This window comes from Melozone crissalis, unplaced genomic scaffold, assembly GCF_028551555.1.
Source record: "Melozone crissalis strain CALT ecotype California unplaced genomic scaffold, PUWL_Pcris_2 ptg000006l_1, whole genome shotgun sequence".
NCBI classification, from domain to species: Eukaryota; Metazoa; Chordata; class Aves; order Passeriformes; family Passerellidae; genus Melozone; species Melozone crissalis.
In genome coordinates this window covers 45,556,568-45,574,522 of record NW_026535784.1, presented here as the reverse complement: position 1 = coordinate 45,574,522, position 17,955 = coordinate 45,556,568, and the positions used below count along the sequence as shown (strand labels likewise).

Below are 17,955 nucleotides of genomic sequence, written 5' to 3'. Positions count from 1 at the left end.
ACCCATACACATTTGCACAGTGCTCATGGAAAGAAATGTAGGGTCTCACAGGGTTTGTTGAACACACTGCAGTTACTGCCTGGCCACAAAAGCAAATGTCTGCAGTTTCTCCTTACTGGGGACTGTCACTCTCTGCTAGAGTGCTGCAAGAGTGCAGCAGCTCATTTAAAAAATAATTGTGCTACACAGCAACTTGTGGTACCCATATGACTCCAATTATATGAAGCTGCATCTGTGGCCCATGCAGCCAGAAAAAGGAGCTTTGACAGAGCTGTAGCTCCAGTACGGAAGTGAAGTGCCTGGTAACCAGTCCTGCAGCAGAACATTACAGCTGGGTGCCACCCACCCCCTTCTGCTCCTGGCACCTGGGGAAAGGGGGCAGAATGTTCAGTTCTGAGTGATCTAGACAGCAGCCAATGAGCTCCATCTTAAATGCCCCAGAAAAAGCTGCTTTCCAAGAGCATGAGGAGCCTTGTGTGTTTTCTGCCACAAATCAAATAAACAGTTGGACTCTGTGCACCCAGAAAGTGACTGTCACCACAGTAAAGTGAGCCCTGATGCCCCAAGGCAGACTGCTCTGCTCTCCTCTCCCAGGGAAAGAAATAAATTCTAAAATCTTCATTGCAAATGAGGATTCACACCATTATGTTTACTTCTGCAGGTGTCCTTTGGCATACTTGCTCAGTTTGGTAGGCAGCACAGCTCCAGCCATGCTGTTCCCAACACAGGTTAACCTATCCTTCTATCCTCTGTGTGACTTGCTGAGTTACAGCTTTCACAAAGCAAGCAGAGGCAGCTTTATGATCCTTGAAGAAAATAAATTAGACAAGTATGTGACATTAGTTGTCCACAGCTGCATGAATAAAGTAACAGGGATTCCCTCCATAACTGACTGGAAAGCAAATAATTGCACATACAGCACCTTCTAAAAAATAAATAATATTTTTAAGAATTAGATATTTTGGAAAGGGAGATTTAGCAGCAAGCTGAATAACAGGGGATGCCATCTGATTTTTTTTTTTCTTCCTCAGAAAAGAGTCCTTGTTCAATACTGTTTGTAAACCTCTTTCACAGCCAAAACTAGTAGGAATTTAATCAATACGAGCTATGAACAGAGACATTTTTTCTGTAGCTGCAATTAGCTATTTTCAAAGAGTGGCTGATGAATAATGTATGCAAAAGGGTGGGTGGAAGGATTACTTAATTTTTCTTTAAGCAGATTATTTTAGCTTGGGTGAAAGACTACCAAGCTAAAGAATAGTGTTCAATATCACATAGTGTATAAACAGCTGTGGCTTAGCACATAATAAAAGCTATTAAGAGGCTGAGCCAAAAAACATATCCAGCTATGAGGAGGAGAAAGAGGCAAAGTACCGTGTAATGGCTGCCTCAGCTTCACATTTGCCATTCTGCCTCTGTGCACAAGTCCATTCTGCAGCCCAAGATCTCACCTTTCTCGACATTAGGGTCTTCTAACTGACTCCAAATGGTACCTTGGCCTTTTTGTAAACAATTTTTTTTTAATTTCAAGGCTGCCAGATCACATGCCAGTAGACATTAAGACCTGGAATATGAATTGGCCACACATTCAGGTAACAGGAGACAACCGTGGTCATCCCGGCATCAACTCTGGGTGCGCTTGGCATGTGGTGTCTGGGACTAAGCAGCAAGGAGGTGGAGGACACCAAAAGCTTTGGCTCCATCCTCTGCATGGACTAGCCAAGCCTATGAAGGATAAAATAAAAATTCACCTTCACTCTAACAGGAGAGGAGATTTTTCATGTCAGGTGCTCAGGTACCTGTCCCTCCACTGAGCTGATTTATCACCTTTCCTCTCTTTTCCTTTCTCCTTTGCAGCACAGGTCTTTGTCAAGAGGTTACTTCACACCTTCTCTGCTGCACAAACTCATGCTGGCATATTTTCCTTGCTCCTCTACAATTCAGCATCCCCCAAGCCTGAGGACGTGCTGCAAAGTGCAACACCTGATCAGGAAAGCAAATGTCTGAGCTGGTTTTGTGGCAAAGTTTATCCTTGGCTTTGCTTGTGTTTACCTCCAAGTCAGCAAATAGCTTCAATGCAGCAGGCTTTGCATAAGTATTATTACCACAGGTTTTCAGTTACTCTATTAATGCAAAAGGAAATAAAGGCATTTTTACCTCATGTTCTCCTTCCTGTGAACTGTCAGATACATTTCATAGACTCTCCCTTGTGGAACGGCTCCTGCTGGGATCAGCAAACTTACTCCTGCAGAACAGAAGAGACACAAAATAAAAGATGGAGAAAAAAGAGGTGAGTGGGTCTGTGGAGAGGAGTGACAGGAGAGGCAGAGGATGAAGCCTGCAATGCCAGATTTTCAGCCACCCTCACCATCAGACTGTAAATGACCTCAGCAAAATGTGAGAAAAAGCATTAACTGTAACCCTGGTGTCTTCAGTGTCCAACTGCCTGTTCTGTTTCCTCTGCACTGAAGAACAGAAATGGAGAAGAGGATTTTCTTCCCTTTAGTTTTATTTAAAGAGCAGACAGATGGTTACACTGCTGCTTACCTTGTAAAATGATGGAAAAACAAACAACTCTGACTAAAATTCCCAACAGCTGTAATGGGACATCTCTCCCTAGGCAATTCTTACTTAATTAAGATCAGGAAAGAAAAGCAGTGGAGCACTGTCCCAGGAAGCAACAAGAACTAGTTGTTTCCTGAAAGATGGCTTCTGTGTCTGCCATCCTGTCTTTTAATTCAGTTCCTAGGGAGGAACTGAATCTGCCAGGGAGACATAACTGGGCTTCTTGGCTTTTGAAAGTGCCTAGTCCTGCAGAGTGCCTCAAAACTAGGATATGCAACCTTGAAAAAAACATGGGCAAATATGCCCAGTGTCATTTTCACTAATGATTTGCTGCACACTTGATTAAATCTTGCATTCCTGCCATTTAAGAGGTATCTTGAACACAACAAACATGGCCCATGAACTGGCTATTTCACTCTGCTGGACACCTCTCAGCCAGCTCTCTTTGTAGATGTGGATTAGCTGGAAATCAGTGGCAAGGATTTGCATACACAGTTGTTACCACATAGCTGAAAACAGACCTAGAGGAAGAATATTTTCATAGACGTGTTTACACTAGAGACACTTTATAGACACCTTGCATGGCTCTGCCTCTTTCTTTAGCATTCACAGTTTGGTTACACTGGGCACCTCCCATGTGTTGGTGTGCAGGGCCTCAGTCTCACACTTAGCTTTGAGGAGAGGGAATGCTAGGAAAGCATTTTCCACAGACGTCTTCTGGCACTTGTGTTTTACAGCCTGCTACAACCCAACCTGTGCATGCTTGCAGCTGTAACAGGGCAGGTGTACTGAAACTCAAGGGCTCTGATGATATCTTGAGGAGGGCATACATCTAGAAGCAGCACAGAGGCAAACAAGGTAGCAGCAGACAGATTATTTTATTTTACAGAATCATTACTTTAATCATTTTGAAGGGATTTCAGCATCAAATGCTTTTTCTTTACAAATTGATATTAATATATGTGAATTAACAGTGACTAATGGACTTTGCTGGTAATGTGCACCACTGTGGCATATGAAAAGTGAGTATCAATATCTATCTTCAGCTGCTACTTAGAAAAATATTAAATCCACGATTGTATTGCACAAATTTTCAACATTGCTCATCAGTCAGCACCAGATTTATTGAAGTTGTTCAGCTTTCACTTGAATTGCACAGATATTTTTGCCTCCTTAGAGGAGCTCAGAGAGCAGGGCTATGGGTCCAAGCACTTTTGGCTGCTTCATGGGCAGTGTGGGACTGCATCCTGGAACCAAACCACCCAGCCACCATCCTGGGTCACCTAGGCATTTTGCTTCCTCCATAACACCAACAAAAGAGAAATGATCCAGCAGAGGCTCAGGGGACAAGGGTAGGCACCATCTCCTTGGTGAGGGCATTTGCTGTGAAATGGCCAAGCTGTGAGCTGCAGTCTTACATGTACTGTAGTCCCTCCTCAATCCAGTGAAACTGGGCAGCTGTGTTCCTGACCACTGTATACCCTGCACATTCCTCAAATCAAATGCTTTATGTATTTGATTCATTCTCACTTTAGATAATAATGCTGCTCTGCAGTATCATGCTAAACCCATGGGAACATCTAGGTGCTGAACTTCCTTAGAAAGAACATCAACCCTTCATGTAGGAACCAAGCAGCAGCAGCATGGCCCTGCTAAAAAATCTGTCTGAAAGACCTGAGCTCTCCCAAGGCTGCCCAAGAGCTCCTTGGATGCTCTGAAATTGCCTGCTGGTGTCAGGGTGGCCTGAAGGGACCTGGAACCTGACTTGGTGCTGAATGAGAAAGATTGAGCAGCATGTTGCATTACATCAATAGCCCTTCAATGCTCAGTCCCTCTCTTTCCTAGTTGTGAAGCAATTCAACAATAAATACAGGTAAAAAGCCTCCCAAAAATGGTGTTCTGTTGTCCTACTTCAACTGCACATAGACTGCCATGAATTGAAAGCAGAGCAACCAATTTGTTTTGAAATTAATTTGTTCTCTTTTAGTACAATGACAAAATAGAGGCTTACTCTATTGAAGTCCCTTTCCTAGAACTGCATGAAAGGAAAGGTGATGCTGAATTGCACTTGACACGGGAGCTCTGAAACCTTGCATGTCTCAGAAAGTGGCTAAGAGCCCTGCAATATTCTGTTTAGAATCAGACAATCATTTACGTTGGAAGAGACCTCTAAGATCATTGAATCCAGTCATTAACACACCACAGTGTTTACCACTAGATCACATTTCTATGTATTACTTGGGAGAAGAGACCAATCCCCACTTTGCTGCAGCCTCCTTTCAGGCAGTTGTAGAAAGGGATAAAGTCCCCTCAGTATGCTTTTTTCCAGGCTACACAACCCCAGCTCCCTCAGCTGCTACTCCTAAGACCAGTGCTCTTGTAGTGAGGGGCCCAAGTCTCCCTCAAGCCTGTAGTGTTTAAAAGGTGGCCAGGACTTTGGGTAGAAAATATTCAAACTACTTTTATAGATGCAAATGGAGGTGGGGGGAGAGAACCCCATTTATTTGTTTTGATCAAAGAAAAGGCAGAGTCCCATGCATAGACTTTCTTTCCCTGTATAAAGACAAGCTAACACCACTTAATCCCACAAAACAGTTGAACCTTTAGGGCAGCATGGCTAGCACTTACCTGAATTGGGAATTACTAGGTGGCCCCCTAAGGAGTTGAAGGTCCCGAAGGCGGTGCATGACGGGTCAGTTTGCCGAGCAAGGCTCTGGTTCTTCATGTTCAGGGTCTCATTCTCCAGCAGAGACTGCGTGATCTGTGGGGACAGCTTGGAGGAGAAGTCAGAGAGGTCATCCTGGGGAGTGACTGCACCAGAGGTGTTATAGACCTTGATCTTCAAGTTGGGGAGCGGGTCCAGGATTGGAGAGTTGGTCATTGGGATTTTATCAGAGACATCATGCAAGGCGTACACAGGACCCCTGTACATGGCTGCAGCAGAAGTGAGGTCTGGTGGCACTGCCAGGAGGTCTGCAGTGGAGATGAAAAAGAGGAACCATGTTATTTCTCTGTTCTGATGACTTTATTCTGAGCAACAATTTGGGTTTGCATTTACATTTTATCTTTCATTCCAAATGTTCAGATACACAAAGTCCCTGAACCTTCATCTCCATTTCCATGAACTCTCCAGCAAACTCCCAGGGCTCCTATTGCCCCAGCTGCTTTGGAATCTGATTGCTGTACAAAATTACCGCATGCTTCTGCTCTGAAGAGTTTTCACTGGGAGTATTCTCCAGGCTACACTCAGATTCCAGATATGACATTCTTAGCTTCAGGGCAAGATGTTTTCATAACTCAGTAGATCAAGTTTTAACTAAAAACCCCCTCCCTAAATGCTATGTGACAATCATTAGCTGATTTTTCTAACTGGCCTAATGACAGCATTCCTGAAATAAAAAACAAGCCTATGAAGTCATCATTCCATGACTCCCTGCAGTGAGGGGTTAGTACCTGCATCACATTTTTCTAAGATTTGCTTTAAAAGTTTATTCAGCAAAGAAAACACTTCTGCTAATCTTACACATAACAATTCTCTTGTCATCTTAACTTTTACAGAGTAGATATTCTTCTGGTGTAGGTATTGGGGAAAAAAGAGGAATTCTTCAGCCTAAATAAGTGTCTTGATAAAGGCAACATTACCTTTAGAGGTTTTTTCCTGGTCAATGAAGTGAGGAAAAAAAATCAAGCTGTTATGCAACAGTGATAAAAATATTCATTATTAAATTATGCTCTACCACAACTTCTACATTTTCTATTAAATGCACAGTACTTCTATTAAATGCACAGTACTGTTTATACCAGTGGAGACAGGCATAGGAAGAAAAGCCATCAGTGAAATAAAGGGGAGGGAGATGTGATAGAATTACTGTAGTATCACTCCTGTGATACATCCTGCCTCCATTGTGTCTGTCAGATATTTGCCTTTGATTTCAGCTTCAGCTGGACCTGTATTTCCATAAAAGTATCTGAATTTCACTCTCACATTCATGCTTTCTCTTCAGAAGTTAAATTCACCTGCTTAATTCTCTTGATCACTGTTGAAAAATGTCACCATGGGTTTTGTCAAAAACAAATGAACATGATCCTCCTCCTCTTTATCAAGCATCAACAGGCATCCAGCGATACCATTCACGCAGCCCAAGTGACCATAACCTGACAGCATCTCCCTGAATTGGTCAAAATGGAGTGAAATGCCAACTAACCTTGCCTTGCAGCCTTGATGTTGACAGGCTGAAATCCCCCATTTAGTGCCGAGGAGTCGATGATGTCCGACTCGAAGTCCCGGTGATTCTTGCGGTACACAAACAGGGCTACAACCACGGAAATGGCCAGGCACACGATCACGGCGATGACAATCCCCACGTAGAGAGCAACATCATCTGAGTCAGGAGCAGCTACAGGGAGAGAGGCCAGGAACCTTCAAGAAATGTCCTCCTTACAGGGACTTTCAAGAAAACATGTTCTTATTATTCTTGTTTCCTGCAGATATTTATTGCCTTTTTTATAGGCTAATTTAAAATCCGTTTCCAACACCATATAGCAGGCCCTTTTGATGGAAAACAATCCTTGATTTCTCTCTAACTTATGTTCTAACTCTTTACCTATACACTTGTTCATCTATCTAATACTCAGGCTGTGAACTACTAAGCAAAACATGTTATAGTCTTATGAACCAAATTCACCCTAGGAAATTAGATTACGTCTTAGTGACATAATGTCATAATATTGGTATTTAGAAGTTTATCTGATACCAAAAAACCCATGGGTTTTTAAACTTTAGAAGCCTTATTTTTACCTTAGAAGAAGTAAAAGAACCCAAAATTTCCATTTTCTATGGAATACCTGGAGTATCAGGACATATTTCTGGTTAGTTTGGGTTTTTTTTGACATGTAAGCTGTCATTCCTCCCTTCCATCCATTTGCCTTCAAAAATACAAGCTAGTAAATTAGTAAAGCAGAGAATCAAGCATTGAATTCTCACAGTGGCATTAACACATACATATTAAGATAAAAGCTGAAGTAAGCACAAGAAATAATGTGGTAATTTACCAAAAGGAACCAAAATTTATTAGAGCTGTCTTGTGAGGAAATGGCTATGATATTTTTACTAGCTGCTTGTACCCTATCTTCAGCACCAATTCCAAGCTAATCTCTAGCATCATTATCCACCAGACATTTTTTTCCAAAAGGTCTGAGTATGTGTTCAAAAATTGATTTATTTCTATACAGTGAAGAATCCCATTTTTAGAAATGGCCTAATGAAAAAAGGAAGTGCAAAAACAAATCAGACTCTTTTGGTACCCCATTTTTGTTGCTCTGAAACATGTGAAATCACTTTTATTTTATCTCTTGTAGCCATTTAAGCTAAGTTGCCCTCCAGCTGCAGAGGTGAGAGCTGGCAGATGCAGAAAGGGACTGATCAATCTCTGACAGCTCTAGACTACCAGACCTTCAATTTACCAAACTTGAAACATCCCATTTTTAACCCAGCAGTTCAGGAAGCAGAACTCCTGAGTTCCGGCTCAAAGACAAGTTACCCTTCCACCACACTCCGTCCAGTTGCTAAGGGAATTTTAATGAGAAGATGGCTCATTCTCTCCAGCTTTTGTCTCTGAGGCAGCATCTTCTCCCACTTCCCTTGTGCACAAAGGCCCTTACCAATCCTGTGTCTGCTGCAAAGCACTGTGACTGCTGTCAAGCAAACAGAATGTCACCCTGCTGAATAGGCCCCTTTTTTTGCCTAGTCACACTGAGCTTGCCTAACAGAAAAGGCTAACCCAAGGAACAACATCAAATTAGCTTCCAGGAACATAAAATCAAACATTAAACTTACAAGAAAATCCATATTCATTCTGGGATCTCTGTTCAGTTGAAATAGGATAAATGAAACCTTAAAAAGAAAGAAATTAAACAAAAAATGGGAACAAAATCAAATGAGGAGAACAAAAAAATGGAGCATGAAAAATAGTTTAATCAAAAAAAAAAAAAAAAAAGAAAAGGAAAAGAAACTGATGGCACTTTAAAATTCTGATACAGCACAGAATTATGATTTTGCATCCCCTGTCTCCTCCAGAGCCTTACTAAGAATTAATAAGCAGGCAGATTGAATTTCTAAGCCAAAATCGGTCTCGAGTCACTAACTTTGGAGTGCTTAAAGTCTTTCTTTTATTGAGCATAAACTGTAATGGATCTAATTTATTTCAGACATCTAGGGTCATTAGCATATGGAAAGTCTTTTTATCCTTATCCCTGCCATATGCTTTAATTCCCAGGACATGTTCGGTGAGGCTCTAAACAGTTTTTATATTTAATTATAATAGCTTGCTGTTGATCTAATAGAGCTAAAGGAGACCTGTTTTCACTGGTCAGAGGTTAAATACTGATTCGTGGAGCAGTCTATGCACAAAGCCCTCTCTCTGTATTTCCCTGGAATTATTTTATCCTGTCCTTAATACATGTTCAATAGGAATTCCTTAGGGACTAAAGAATTTGTCAGCAAACAGTAAACTGAGTGGTTTCTCTTTGAAATCATTACAAAATCAATAAGGCCCCTGGGGTCAGAACATTATTTATTTGAAATCTTTGCAAGCACCATATATCGACAAAATCATAACACAATTTACAGCTTTATTTCAGGATGGATAAAGAAGAGATATCACTTCCTTTGTCTTTTCCTTCTGCATCCCCTCAGCACAGCACAATGGAGTCACTTGGTTCAGACATGTGAACCCACTAAGCATCATCTCCCATGTGGCAAATGAGTGAAGTGCTCCAAGTCCCATCCAGCTGGAAAGGCAAATGACAAATCCCAACTAAGCAGGGGAGTCACTGTCTGGGATGGGATTAGAGTCAGTGTAGGAAAGAAGGTACTCTCTCCTCCATCACCTTCCCTTAAGTTCTCCTGGAGGGAATTTCACCCCCTCCCCTTTGATCACACTGCAAGGAGCTCACACACCTGGGGACTCCCTGCAGGTGAGACAAAACCGGGAAGTGCACTCCTGGTGTGTCCCTAATGCACAGTACCACGCTACAGGCAGAGTAATAATCCCACCTCCCAGAACCACTGAGCTTGGGTGCTCTGTTGTGAGCATCTGTTGTGCTCTACACATGCCTTGCTGCCTTGCTGTATTTTTTGTTAATGAAGACACAGTCTATCCCAACCACAGGCATAGATATATCTCCTTCCAAAATTTCCAGGCATTAACTACTGCATAAATTCTACCTTACCTGAAATACCAGAGCAAAACCAGCTGATTTTTGATGATGATGTTTTCTTCTGGGACATCATGGCACAAACTATACTGCCTGTAATCTCTGTTTAAAACTTTACTTCACAGCAAGGATTCCGTCCATGGAAATGTTTTTAGAAATATTATGTTCTTACATTAATCTCCCTGGCTTTGAGGCAAGTTCACCTATGTGTATTCTCAACATGCATATTCAATCTTTTGTCAATAACTGCCTTCTCTTTCTACGGGTGTACTTGAGTATTGGTCATGAAAGTCTAATGGGTAACTTCTGAGGGTTTGGGTGAGTGCTCAGCAAGCCTGGGCATGAATTTATAGTACCCTTGTTACTCCAAATTACTCCCCAAACGAGTGCTGAGGCTCATAATTTGGTAAAGATAAATTTCAGCTATAGCCTTATGCCCAATATTTCCATTGCCAAGACATCTCTGGAGAGACAAAGAGGCAGGAAGAAAAACCTTCAAGGCCCAGGAACAGTGGAGTTCAGGCTGGATGCATTTCTGAATGATTTTTTGCCTTGTGTTCAAATCCATTGGGAGAGCTGAGGATGTCTCCTTGCACTTCATGTGCCCCAGCAGGTTCTCAGGGGAGATGGAATGGAGCAGTCCACATTCCCTGGCTCTGCATCACCCATGGAGCTTGAGCTCACCTGTGCAGAGCTGAAGAGGCTATTCCTCTCTCCTCACACTGCATCTGAGGTGGTCAGTTTTGTGTCCAAGGCTGTGCATCACTCCTGCCACATCTGAAGGGATCCAGCATCTGCTACTCAACAGGCACAAAGGATGCACTACCTGGATTTACTGTGTTGTTACTGAAAGCATTCTTTCCTCACAGGAAAATGGAAATCCAGATTCAAGCTTTTACAGCAAAGTAAACAAGCCCAACCCTGAAATATTCTAAAAGAAATTTGCCTCATTGCAACCTCTCCACAGACCCTGCAAGTCACAAATACATATTTGTGGCTTACAAGGTTCCACAGATTCCCTTACTGCTAACAACAGACAGCACCCCTGCAGCTACATAACAGTGATGTCAATTTCCTCCACAGAAATGTTTTGTGCACAGATTTAAAGACACATCTATTGAAACAGGAGGAAGAGGCAAGGATACTATAGGCTGCTTCTGCCATTTGGGCAGGATGTTTTACAACAAAATTAGCTTTAAGCACACCTCCAAAAAAAACTCTCCAAAAGGGAGTAAGCATTGCAGGGGCAAGGAGAAGTCCTGCAGCCCTGCACTGGTGATGGGCAGGAGGCAGGCTCAGTGCCACAATCCCAGCACAAGAGAATGGGGTTTTCCATATGAAGCTGGTTGTCACACTGATCCCTCTGACTATGCCTTCAAACAATGAAAAAAGGACATTTTCATCAGATAATGACAAGCCCGCTGGGATTAGTATCTGAAATAATGAAGAATGTCTTCCCTCCTCTCTTCAAAGTAATTGCAGTGAAGAGAGACCTTTTTCATGTTTTTTTTTCCTTCCTCCTTGTATTAACAGCACTGCTTGGCAAATACCTAAGGGACTTCTACCAGGGTGATGAACATTTTTAATGAGTGTGAATTTAGAAAGGTGCTGGAGGGTTTGACTCTAGGAAGGCTGCTGACTCATACTTAGAACAGCTGGTTTCACATTGAGCTATTTGAGAAAAGTAATTTAAGCTTCTTCCTACAGCTTGTTGGGAAATACATATTTCCAAGAGCACTTCTGCTATTTTGTTGTGTAACTTACTGTTGAACGAGTAAAATAGCAATAATCATACTTTATGCTTGCATAGTGCCTGCTGTTTGAGGCTCTCAAAGGCTTACCAAAATGGGTATTTGTTTCCCTCATTCTACAGGTACCTCGCCCTGTGTGAAACCTGAAAAATCAGTGGGAGGCTCAGGTTAACACACGGAAATTGAACCATAGTAATTGCAGGGTAAAGGCATTCAGTAAAAAGCTTTTGGTTAAGTTAATGTTTCTCCTTGTATTCTACTTTATAGTCCAAGTTATGTTTGTAAATATTTTTTTTTCTGCCTAAGGAAGTGTTTCTATCAAGTGTCAAAGCTGGGATTTTTTAACTAAGTTAATTACATTGGCACAAATCCTTTGTACACATGCAGATGTACCATTAAAAAGGTGCTTTAAGTAGACATGCTAGAAAGTATGAGAAAAGCAATTTAATCACCCTTATAATGATGCAACACACTGGGAAAAGCAAAGAAGGGCATATGTCAGATTGTACTTGAAAAATTAACCAAGACAATGTTGACATATAGAAAAGACTACAGCAGGCTTTTTATCAATTTGCTCTAACTCAATTTAAGCATCAGTCACACTTGGCATTGATTTGGGAAATTGTAACCATTTAACTGAATAGATTGTCAAGCTCATTTAATTAGTTTGGTGCAGTTTGTGAAGGCAGATGATCCCCAAACATTGGAAGTCTAGCCTGAGCATTCTGATCCTGCATGTCTTGTTCTGACCTTCTGGGAGCACATTTGTGCTGAGGCCCCTGGAGACAAGAGAGGCTGCTCTGTGTCACTGAACAGCCCTCAGCATATCTGCATGTGACTGTCACCAAAGAGTCACCAGAATGACTGTTCTAAACTCTTCTTCTTCCACTGGGAAAAAATCTACTCCTCAGCATATTCATCAGCATTTATACACACATGGTGCTCAGCCTGGGAGCTCAGGATCATGACCAGTGGTATTCTGAAACCCTGTGTTTGATTTTGCCTAGAAAGCCATGGGAATATACTGCCTTGGCCTGTGAACTGGAATATTTTAAAGAGAATTTTTATCCCTGTGTTATAAAACTCTAGGTCACTGCTTCATGCAGAGAAAACTTTGTAACTGGCTCCCCTTTTTTGGTCCATAATTGGTTTTACTAGCTTTCTAGTCATGCTGAATTTGTATTAATGAATAACAATTTTAGAGTGAACTGATCAGATTATGAAAATATTTTACTCTGCTGCTTGCAGAAATTAAAATATTCAAGTGAGAGAGAAAGAAAAGGACACAGTTTTCTGTTTGTATTTTTCCTGCCTATTTTCCCCCTTTCTGGCAACTATATAGGCAAAACAGGTGAAGCAGCTCAAGATTATATCTCTGGCCACTTATTTACTAGGGCAGTTTGGGTCATATTTATGAAAATATTTACAATTACTCTACAAAGAAATAATTTTATAGCATTAGCTGTTGAGGTCACAGTTAATGATACATAGTTTGAGATTTTATCGAGATCAGTGAGAAGTGGAGACCTGCGCTTTCCTTTAATAAGGTGAAGATTGCATAAAGCACACCATAACTGCTAGTTTCTTCAATGCATCATACTTTAATCTGGCACCACTTGCTTCTAGTCTACACTCTCTTTACTCTCTCTGTAGCAGTTTCAAAAACAGCTGAGCTCAAGTAATTCCATGGTCCCTCTGAAAGCCTGGCCACATGATGTGCTTCAAGAACATCCTTTTACAAAGAACTCAACAGGTTGAGCATAACAAATTGTAGCAGCACTTTTCCCCCTTTTTGCTCCATCAATGCCCTCAAATCACCTCTGAGAAAACAAGATGCCATGCATTCAACTGCTGCCTTCCTTTCTCAGGAAACGGATAAACAGAGACTGATTCTTACAGGCAGATGCTTAACATTTGAAGGAAGTAGTTCTTGGATGATTTAAAGTTAGTGTGTGGTGTATAAAACGTGACATGAAACAACTGAAACAACTCAGTAAATTTTTTTTTTTTTTGCTGTGATACATACACATCAGATGAATTCCAGTATCTGATAACTCAAAGCTAGCATGCTAGTAATTATTTTTCATACCAAACCCAAAAAATTTGCACCAAATTGCTTCTGTTCTTAATTCCCAAGATGAGGTCTTCTTTCAGCATTAAATCATATTACCCTCCTCATTGGGCTAGCTCCAGTAGCTCAGAATATAATTTTAAATCTTTGGGTTTTGCTGGAATTTTCTATGAGTCTCAGTCTCAGAAATTATACTGGAAAGTTTGAATAAAATTGGTTTAAGAACCCTAGTAACTTTTTCTCTTGTTGTTAATTTCTAGTTCAATGGATCTCAATGAGTAAAAAAAATCCTCAACTCCCCCCAAGTATATATTGCTGTTTCCAAATTCCAAGTTCTAGAAATTCAGCCAGTCTCCCTTTCCCTGTAAAATGCCATTCTCAATTCCATGTCAGCCTAATTTCAGGTTTCTTTGCACTCATGGGAAGAGACATTCATCAATTCTATATTCTGAATTCCATTATCCAGAGAGGGTTTTGAGACAAGGAAGAAAAAGTTATATGTCCCTGCAGTGTTTGCAGCACTGTGGCTGTGACCTTGCATTACCAGTCCTGTTTCCTTCTGCCTTACCTCACTCACTATCATTCCTACAGCTATCACCAGCTTGCTTGAGTTTCTTCAGTACTTTTAAAGGAAATTCTAGATGATCAGTATAGCGTGCAAAGGCTAAAAGCTTTCAGAGAAGACTTTCAAAATATTAATTCAGATGCACTGCAATGCTTTTGGTCTCCATCTAAGTCCATCGAGGTTTCCATCTATGATGGCCAGTCACATATTCCCAGCTTACAAAAAAGAATTTAGGAGATTTAATTTGACATTCAGGAGTTTTAAATTGCTTTGTGCAAGTTCACTGACCAGAGGCTGCACGTTTCCAGTATTTTCTTTTCCACAAGGGGCAGAGTTAATGGTACAAGAGTAATCTCAGAGTAAACCCCATATTCTGACTGTTTAGTGTCAAGGCTTCATGTTCACTTAACATGTTGCTAATGAGATTGGAAAAGTATTAAGAATAAAATTTGAACTCTACTTGCTGTTAATTATTTCTCTCCCTTGCTATTTCCCAGGAAATGTATCACAAGACCAAGAAGACGCGATATGTTATACCTTATTTGTGGTGGTTAAAAATTAGAAAAAAATTAGAAAAAAATTAGAAAAAAAATTCTAATTGATTTGAAAGCAGGTATTCAGGGAAGAATTACAGGGCAGAGCAGCTTGATGAGGAAAATTAGAAAATCCACAAAAAACCAAATCAACAGCAGAGTCCCTGCCACAGGAAAAATCTTTCAGACAGAAAGATTTCCTATAGACAGAAAGATTTTCCCTCCCTACATTTTCTGTTCTAAAGAAAGACCTTCATGTCTGTAGTAATGATGCTGAAGGTCAGATATGATATCAGGCATCCCAGAGATAATGCACAGCAATTTATTTCCCTTCTGAAGGACTAATTATTGGCATATTCAGGGTGGGCTAATAAACAGGGAGGGAGCTTGAGGTTTTCTGACTGATTATTTACTTGGATATTATCTCAGATCTCTCCTGAGTGGGTGAGTTCAATGGGGACACTCTCTTGTTCTCTCCTTCAACAGGGGTTCATGATATTCTATAATTAAGTCTGCAATTATGTTTTCATTTTAAATTAGATCCTGACTTTTTTTTAACATTGATAAAAAGGTCTTGCCTGAATTTAAACATGCATGTCATCTATATGGGAATAAGGGAAGATGGAAGAGAAGGATAACTTGTGGCTAAAATCTGATGTGGATTGGAATATCCAAGTTTGACATTACACGGTCTTCTGTAGTTGAGGACTTTGACCTTTTAGTTAAATCTTCTGTCAGTCTTTAGTAGGACCTCAGCACTGGGTTTGTTATGCATGTTTGACAGCAAAAGCAAACACATTCCTAGCACTGCAAGTCACTTGATGTGCCTTTGTAAATTCCACTCTTGCAATGACTGAATGCTAGAGACTTCCCGGGGTTCACTTTGCTGTAGTGGGACAAGAGTGCTGAAATGAGGACAAGGGACACCACTGGAGAGAGGATACATGGCAAACAGCTAGATGAAGGAAGGGACAATTGGGAGAGGATCTAGGAGATGGGATCAAAACTGTTAAGAATGTTGGAGCAAAAGGGTCATGGAAAGCATACTTTATCCACATGGAACAGGTATAAAAATCTTCGGCAGATTTGTATGCTCACACATAAGGTAACTTGTACTCCCCAGCCTACAACCTCAGAAAGTCCAGAGACTCCAGAATCAGCTGATCAGCTCAATGTTTGTTTCCTAAATTCTAGAAACTTCCTTCCTTAGTATAGTTTTCATCTAAGCATGCTGCCAATAATTTTGTTAGTCCAGATATAGAAATAGAGAGCACTGAGTTTTACTTCTAATTGTTTCATTTACTCCTTGATGAGCCTTCAGGTGCTTATGTAACTTTGCCCTGCCTGACACCCTGACAGAAAAGCAAAAATCATGAAATATATCTGCCTTTTTATATGACAAGGCTAATATAAATGTACATTATTGTCTCTGTATGGGGTGGTTTTCTTCTACAATTAAATCGATGTATCAGTTAGACTTCATAAGATTTGAATTCTTCTTTCATCTATCTGAGTAACTTTTTGAGCTTTTAATGTGTAGAGGAATAGGGAAGAATAAAAGAAAACCTAAGAGGATAAAGAAGAATGAAAAGTAGAGATGGACAAGGTTGTCTTTTTTCTCCTCTCTGCATAGCTATATTATTTTTTTTAATTAGTGCAGATTTTTGAAAACAGCCTAGAGATCTTACAGCACTTGCTTTCTTTAAAAATAATGAGGAGGTGGCTCTTTCTGAACTGGCTGGGGTTAAGACACAGGGATTTCAGTGCCCTGGGTTCTGCCTGTGGCTCTGCATTTCTACTTTCTCCCAACACTTTTATCTGCTTCAAGCAGTTGGTTTTCTAGGCAAGCGCTCTCAATTGCACAGAGCCCATCAGAGCACGGATGCTTCTCAGCAAGGGATTTTTCATGTCACTACAATAAAATAGAGATGAGTCATAACTCTGAGATGTGTGCATAAACTCCCTTGGCTGCCACGCCATTACATAGTAGCTGGGTAGAAAACGGAATAACACATCCCTTTACTCATATCAAAAAACAATATTATGGAAAACTTCCTCTAGGAACAGATGAGACGCCTGCTCCAAATGAAAGAACTCCCCCTGCTAGGCCAAAACAGACCAGGTGGCTGTGTCATTATGCTGACAGCCTGATTGCATTAGAAGTTCTCTCTTGACCCACATGCTCTTAATAAAAGGTTCTATTTCATTCCTCTGCACACACAGGCTTCTGTTGCAGTCTCCCTCGAGAGACTTCTACTTACCTTCTGGAGCTTGGAAAACATTCCCCTGCCCTTTGCACACTGATCTGCTCTGGTGGACCTGTGGTCCTCATCAAGCTGCTCTGCCCTGTAATTCTTCCTTAATGCCTGCTTTCAAATCAAGCCAAAAGGGGAAATGAATTTTGATTCCATCAGAGTTTCTGACATGTTGCATTAACCAAGCAGGACATGTGCAGAATATGGATGTTTTGGAAAGAAAGAGATGCTGGTATCAGGATAACTTTGCTTTCCACTCGACCTGTATAAACAGAGACAAGACTGGAAAAGAGAAGCATTTTGCCATTTAATGCCCAAGCAGGATAAACTGCACAATTGCTTAGGCACTATCATTGCAAGAGGGAACCTTATGAACTTCACACTGCTTTTCAGAGGAGGATTTCAGAGCACTCAGCAAATATAGATTTGCTATCACCACATCACATCAATTCACTCTTGACTAGAAAGCAGCCTTTTCTAAGAAGGAATGGCATTACTAGTCTGGTAATAACATCTTCACCATGGTATGGTGTCTTTTCCTCCAGTGGTGCATCTGCTATTTGCATTTCCAGGTAGTTAAGCTGCATGCAGGGAAAAGACCAGAGTGACCTGAGACCTAGTCCAGAGTACTGTACCAACAAGTGAAGATATTTTGAATATTTTCTTCCATTTTTTTTAATTACAGTAGCACATAGTCTTTTCATGCTCAAGAAACAGAGGGAAATTCCATACTGAATCTAATGACCCTTGGCAATGATTCCCAGATGGAAATTTCCTTTTGTTCCATTCAATGATAGATTTTTGTTCCATATCATGAGACTGTATAAAGTAAGCAATTCTATTTCACAGAGCAACAGTACTATTTGTATAACTATATAACCCATAGTCCTCAAGCAACAACATGCGCTTCTGTATTATCTTGCTTGTTGCTCTAAGAGAGTTAGCTTTGTGTTTTGAGAAAAGAATAAAAATTAAAGCACAACTTAGCCAGCCTTTTATG

At 40.8% G+C, this 17,955-nt stretch overlaps 1 protein-coding gene across 1 annotated transcript in view; it reads right to left on the bottom strand.

Annotated features, from left to right (window-relative positions):
* Nucleotides 1–17,955, bottom strand: part of UNC5C (unc-5 netrin receptor C) — a 244,952-nt gene that overhangs the window by 21,106 nt on the left and 205,891 nt on the right. The window contains exons 8-10 of the mRNA XM_054291801.1: nucleotides 6,771–6,962; nucleotides 5,194–5,538; nucleotides 2,158–2,245 (exon numbers count right to left, since the gene is read on the bottom strand). Of these exons, the coding sequence (XP_054147776.1) occupies nucleotides 2,158–2,245; nucleotides 5,194–5,538; nucleotides 6,771–6,962 (625 nt within the window). The remainder of the gene's footprint in view (nucleotides 1–2,157; nucleotides 2,246–5,193; nucleotides 5,539–6,770; nucleotides 6,963–17,955) is intronic.